The sequence below is a fragment of the Acanthopagrus latus genome, chromosome 2 (genome assembly GCF_904848185.1).
Source record: "Acanthopagrus latus isolate v.2019 chromosome 2, fAcaLat1.1, whole genome shotgun sequence".
Taxonomy (NCBI): Eukaryota; Metazoa; Chordata; class Actinopteri; order Spariformes; family Sparidae; genus Acanthopagrus; species Acanthopagrus latus.
This window is the reverse complement of record NC_051040.1, coordinates 8407520-8414630: the sequence shown is the minus strand read 5'-3', so window position 1 is coordinate 8414630 and position 7111 is coordinate 8407520. Positions and strand designations below refer to the sequence as shown.

General features: G+C 40.3%; 1 protein-coding gene and 1 pseudogene across 1 annotated transcript; both read right to left on the bottom strand.

Annotated features, from left to right (window-relative positions):
• Positions 1 to 918, bottom strand: LOC119008049 (annotated as a pseudogene).
• Positions 919 to 5117: 4199 nt separating this feature from the next.
• On the bottom strand, positions 5118 to 6035 carry LOC119011828 (odorant receptor 131-2-like). Its single transcript, XM_037085242.1, has one exon. The coding sequence runs from the start codon at positions 6033 to 6035 to the stop codon at positions 5118 to 5120; it is 918 nt and encodes a 305-aa protein (XP_036941137.1).
• Between the last annotated feature and the right edge of the window lie 1076 nt (positions 6036 to 7111).

Here is a 7111-nt window from a genome sequence, read left to right as displayed (position 1 = left end):
TCACTTTCTTTGAGCACAAGAAAAATGTTTCCTGATGTAGCCCCTGAGACTCTGGTCTCTGAAGCCGTAGATGACCGGGCTGAGAAAGCGCGGAATTAGAATGAAACAGAAGAAATTAAAATAGGAAATGTCCTCTGGTCTCCAGTTGGAGTGCAGCACTATGAGAGTCTCAGTGATGGGGCTGGTGAAGGCCAACATGCACAGCAGCAGCTGGAAGCCGTGCAGCAGCACAGTGTGCATGGCTTTACTCACAGACGCTTTGTCTTGTCTGAGCTTCCTGGTTTCCAGCAGGATTCTCACATATGTAAAGAGGATGATAACAGCTACTACTACAAAGACGAGAATATTTGCAGCAGCTTTGAACAATGTCTGAATCTGAGATGAGTTGACAAGTGTAGCTTTGCAAAGCACAGGGGTGGAGAGGATGTCCACAGCTGGATCATGCTCCATGATGGAGTGGTCAATGATCGGGAAGATGCAGCTTATGAGCAACAGGGACAGAATAATGATCCAGATTCAGTCTGAGCGCCAGGCGACTGGGCGCTGTAGGGGGTTAAAGATGGCAACATAACGCTCGAGTGACATGGTGGCCAGGATTAACGGCGTGCTCTGGAAAGTGGCAGCGGAAATGATCAACAAGGGAATGCAGTAGACAAGAGCAAAATTCACCCCTCCCATGATGAGGAGGAAGAGCAGCACAGAGGACAAGAGCTGCAGGGTGTCATTGATCAGCATGTAGACAAATAGGATGTAACGTGAAGTGTCCATGAACTGCCTGTGAGACGCAAAGGTGTGCAGCATGACAGCAATGCAGCAGAGGAAGACACAGAAAAAAGGGATGACAACACACACCTTAATGATCACAGACAGGCTGTTGTTGGATGTTACATTGCCTGAAAGTTCAGTCAGATTCTGCATTTTGCAAATGTGGCCAGAGGCAAACCTGTTCAAGTAAAATTCAGTGTGATATCAATCAGAATAAAACAAGTTGCTGAAGGTAAAATTAAGAGCATACAACACATAAATGTCTTAAATTTGAGATGAAACCTCGACCTCAACTTACAAACACTTTACACTGTTACTGAACACACAACCAACATTCAGGGCATGAAATAAACTCCTCTCACCTGAAGATGTCTTCATCAGCCAGAAGAGTCAAAACTTTAGATCTCTGTTCTCATCATATGACATGTCTTAAGAGAGCAACATCTCTGCGATGTTCTTCCCCTTAACTGATTGTTAGTGGAATCCACAAGTCTCTAGAGATATATTATGTACATGTTTTCCTCATAAAGCATCATGTTTGTCATGAACAACAGAATTCAGTGAGGAGCTGGGCCTAACAAGACATTTTTTCTAACCCTTCACATGCACTGTGACTCAAATAATAAAAACTCTATGAAGTTTTTGTTTGTCAACTTTGGCAGTGAATTTACAAAAAGGCACAGCTGAAAACTACTGTGCTTCTTTAAAGAGTATTCAAATTGGCTGTTATATACAGAAGCCCTAAATGGCTGTACATTCATACATTTTATTTCCTCCGTTTTCCAGAGATAAGGGGATAATTTTCTTGAGAACCTGAGGAAAGAAAATGATGGCTATTGATGGCTACCCAGCCATTCAGTTGGCAGCCCCAGGGCTGAGTCTGGCCCCTGAGGAAGTTTTTACTGGCCCTTGGAGTGAAGTGTAGTTATTACATATGGGTAGACTCATGCAGTGCATGAATATGGTTAATGTAGGAGGCGGTATGCATCCCTTTAAGCCATGGTGGCAAAAGAGGTGGAATATCGACCTATTTCGGCTGGACATTTATTTTGGGGGATCACACATGACCAATCAAATCATCATTTCGAGACGCTTTTGGACAAGCTGAGGAAGGCTGAGGTGATGTCTTTGGCTGTGGATGAATCGACTGATAACAGTGATGTTGCACAGGTGCGACGCTGCAATGTTTTTATGGTGAATGTTATCGTGAGGATCTGCTTGGACTAATTCCCATGGAGGGGAGATTCTCTTCACCAAAATTGCTTCATTCTTTGTGGAGAACAACTTGGATGTGGTGCGCATCAACATGTTGGTGACAGATGGTTAGCCCTCGATGGCGGGGAGGGATCAGGGGTTCGCCAGGAGGATGGCGGCTGTGGCTCTGCAGGTGAGATCTCTACATTGCCTCGTCCACCAAAGCCTCCTGTGTGCCAACTTTGTCATGGCAATTATAAACTTCATCCGTTGTACCTCCAGTTTACAGCACCGCCTTTTCCGCAAGCTGTTGACTGACATGTCTGCAGAATATAAAGATTTGGTCATTCACAATAACATTAGATGGCTTAGCAAAGGAAATGCTTTGATTTTGTGAAATAAGAGAGGAGATTCTGGTGTTTCTCCAGTCTTCAAAACTGAAAAAAGTTGGCAAGTTTCTGTCTCTGATGGAAAATGAATGAGTTCAATGCCTCTGTTTGCTTTTTGAGCGATGTTTTCCATCATTTGAACCAACTCAACATGGAGTTGCAGGGCAGAGATAAAACAGTTGGAGAACTTGTGGAGAAACTTCATGCACTCACTCTTCTCTGCTGATCTTGGTCCTGGCAAGATGCGCCACTTCCCCACACTGAGGAAGGTCACATCAGGCTTTGTTGACTCACTGAAAAATAACTTTGCCACTGGGTTTGAGGATATCAGCATCTCCAGTGAAGTGATCAGATTTGTGAAGGACCCTTTCTGTGTGAATATTGAGGCAGATTTTGCACTGAAAGGAAAGGAGCTGGTATCGTCATTGGATGAAGGGTCTTTACAACTGGAACTCACTGACATTGTTTGGCTCAACATACACTTGTGAGTCGTCATTCTCTCACGTGAATGCCATTAAAACTCAGAATCACATATCCCTCACTGACCAGCATCTGCAACACTGCTTGCGTATTGCCCGGACAACATTTCCACCTGACTTCACTGCTCTTGCCAAGTCAAAAAAATGCCATTTCTCTCATTAGATGACAAATGTTGGCAAACTACATGCAAGATAACAGGCATGTTAGTCAAGCAAGAAATGAGGATCGATTTTGAACAGTATGATGCAATTAACATGTTATTCACCTCATACGATGCACTTATTGTATTTCTTGATGTGATATTATTGTTGAATGCCGTTTGAAATGTTTTGCCTTAATAAAGTGCCATGAACTGTTATGTTGTTATAATTCTATACAGAGGCATACTATGCAGAGTTTTTTTTTTGTATTTTTTTTTGTATACACTTGGAATTGACGTTATTTGTTAGTTAAATGAATGAAATTCTAAAGAACTGATATGGCTCACCTATACTGAGTGATGCAATTTGAAATACATTGCCTTGATAAAATTCCATGCACTGTAGTGTTGTTTTAATTCTGTTCTGGATCAAACTGTGCACTTTAGTTTTATGTTTGTTGGTGGAGATACAGTTGATGTTGCCTGTCACTCAAATGAGTGCAATCCTAAATATCTGTGATATGGCTGATCTAGACTGATTGTTAAGGTGTCTGGTTTATGTTCAAAATGGACAAAAGTGAGTATATTAATTGTCCATGTGTGGATTTATAGGGCAGTCTATTTTATTCTTTTAAAAGGAAAAAAAGTGTGAGTTGTATTCAGTTAACAAGTAGCTGCATTTATGTTTTTAGCCAGTGGAGAAGGGGGACATTTTGATGTTTCTGAGAACTATTTTCCTCTTCACTTGTAACACTGACATTTGTCTTCTCATTGTCAATTGAGGATAACAAGCTGTAAAGTTGTGTTGGTACAGTTATATGCAGTTAACTGTTACTTAATTGCATTTCTCTGATTGTCTGTGTCTCTGATATTTCAACATTGTATTGCCATTTGAACGTAACAATGTGTCTTAGTGCATCACATTGAGTATATGTTGTTCTGCATTTACAAAATAGAAAATATTTAATCCTTCAGTTTGTTGTTGTAATTTCTTTATTTGTTACCATAATTACTCATATTCTCTGGCCCCTTATTTTGCCTTAGTTTCATGAACTGGCCCCAGTTCCAAATTAACTGAATGGCCAAGGTGTAGTATATTAAATCACTGCAGGAAACATCATTCAGTATAGCAATGTCAGAGGAGCAGGAGCATATCGATCACTGCGTCACATATCTTTTCAATCAAGGCCTGACACAGGCTGAAATAGCATTATGCCCTGCTATTACAGATAATTTACATGTTAGTGTACGTAATCTAAAAAGAAAGTTAGCAAGGCTTCAGCTATACTGGCGGTGCAATCTAAGTGAGCCTGATGTTGTCGTTAACTACATAGCTATTAATTATGTTGTTATCTCGGGAAAACAAAGTTTCGTTACCTTCACATCTCAAGAAAATTATCCCGTTATCTTGGGAAAATGGCAGTTGTTATTTCGAGATCAAGACCTCGAGTTCAAGATCATGACAACAAATGAAATGAACTCATTATCCCAGGAAAAAGGAGGAAATAAATGAATGCATGGCCCTTTAGCGCATCCATAGTTATTTTTGTGCTTGTGTAGAGTTGCTGGGTGTGGCTAAAATTTAAGATCTTAAGGAAGCTTAAATATAGAGTGCTCAAGTTCAAACTGAATGTGATGAAGGTGGTTTTGTTGACACAGAAGCTCAAAAAAGAGACAAATCTGAGGTTCAAAAGCGAGGAAAGAAGGCCCTGTGTGCTGCTACATGTGGGTCGCTACTCTTACTAAAAAAAAATCAACATTATATAGCTTTCTAAATAAAGGCTTGTTAATCCCTTTTGCCAAAAGAGTTGCTTAGACTGTTCTCTTTTTAAATCTAAGACCTTCTTAAAATCATACACAATGCAATTTAATATGAGTAATGTTTAAGTTGCAAAACAGCACATTTGAAGATGCATAAATCATATTTGGCTACGAGGAGGCAGAATACCTCCTCTAAAGTGGCAAAGTCAAGGAATTTATATTACATCGGGCACAGTCCTAAGCATTGTTGGATTGTTTTCTTGTTCAACATCACACAGAATTCAATTTAATACGAATAATGTTTGAGTTTTAAAGCATGATAGAAAAACAGCATTATTTCATTGCATTTTCAGACGCGATGTCCTGCAGCTGACCTGCAGGGTTTTACTTTACTTTGTTAGGGCAGCAGAAGAATGTTTCCTGATGTAGCCCCTGAGACTCTGGTCTCTGAAGCCATAGATGACCGGGCTGAGAAAGCGTGGAATTAGAATGAAACAGAAGAAATTGAAATAGGAAATGTCTTCTGGTCTCCAGTTGGAATGCAGCACTATGACACGCTCAGTGATGGGGATGGTGAAGGCAAACATGCACAGCAGCAGCTGGAAGCCGTGCAGCAGCACAGTGTGCATGGCTTTACTCACAGACGCTGAGTCTTGTCTGAGCTTCCTGGTTTCCAGCAGGATTCTCACATATGTAAAGAGGATGATAACAGCCACTACTGCAAAGAAGAGAATACTTGTAGCCGCTTTGAACAATGTCTGAATTTGAGATGAGTTGACAAGTTTAACATGGCAAAGCACAGGGGTGGAGAGGATGTCCACAGCTGGATCATGCTCCCTGATGGAGTGGTCAATAATTGGGAAGATGCAGCTTATGAGCCACAGGGACAGAATAATGATCCAGATTCGGTCTGAGCGCCAGGCGACCGGGCACTGCAGGGGGTTAAAGATGGCAACATAACGCTCGAGTGACATGGTGGCCAGGATTAACGGTGTGCTCTGGAAGGTGGCAGTAGAAATGATCAACAAGGGAATGCAGTAGACGAGAGCAATTTTCACCCTTCCCATGACAAAGAGGAAGAGCAGCACAGAGGACAAGAGCTGCAGGGTGTCATTGATCAGCATGTAGGCAAACAGGATGTACCGTGAAGTGTCCATGAACTGCCTGTGAGACACAAAGATGTGCAGCATGACAGCAATGCAGCAGAGGAAGACACAGAAAAAAGGGATAACAACACACACCTTAATGATAACAGACAGGCTGTTGTTGGATGTTACATTGCCTGAAAGTTCAGTCAGATTTTGCATTTTGCAAATGTGGCCAGAGGCAAACCTGTTCAAGAAAGAATAAGTAAAATTCAGTGTGATATCAATCAGAATAAATCTTGCTACACATCGCTGAATGTAAAATTAACAGCATACAACGCATAAATGTCTTAAATTTGAGATGAAACCTCAACCTCAACTTACAAACACTTCTCACAGTAACTGAACACACAACCAACATTCAGGGCATGAAATGAACTCCTCTCACCTGAAGATGTCTTCATCAGCCAGAAGAGTCAAAACTTTTGATCTCTGTTCTCATCATATGACATGTCTTAAGAGAGCAACATCTCTGGGATGTTTTTCCCCTTATCTGATGGTTTGTGGAATTCACAAGTCTCCAGAGATATATTATGTACACATTGTCCTCATAAAGCATCATGTTTGTCATGAACAACAGAATTCAGTGAGGAGCTGGGCCTAACAAGACCATTGTTTTTAAAACCTTTTACAATGCACTGCGACTCAAATAACAAAATCTCTATGAAGTTTTTTGTTAGCCAACTGTAGCAGTGTATCTATAAAAAGGCACAGCTGAAAACTGTTGTGCTGCTTAAAAGACAATTCAAATTGGCTGTTATATACAGAAGACTTACAGGGCCATGTATTCATACAATTTATTTCCTCCGTTTTCCTTAGACAATCGGACAATTTTCTCATAATCTCAAGGTAACAAAACTTTTTTCCCGAGATAACGATGTAATTAATTAGAGATCTCGAGAAAACAAAACGATAGTGTGGTATATTAAATCATTGCAGGAAATCATTCAGAGAGATGTCACCTCTGTCACAGATATATACACAGATCCTATATATATATATATATATATATATATATATATATATATATGTGTGTGTGTGTGTGTGTGTGTGTGTGTGTGTGTGTGTGTGTGTGTGTGTATATAGATAGATAGATAGATAGATAGATAGATAGATAGATAGATAGATAGATATATAGATAGATAGATAGACAGACACATATTATAATATACAGATGTGTTAGTTGCACATTGACCAGCATACACAGAAACAAATTATGAGTATTAACAACATTTTGT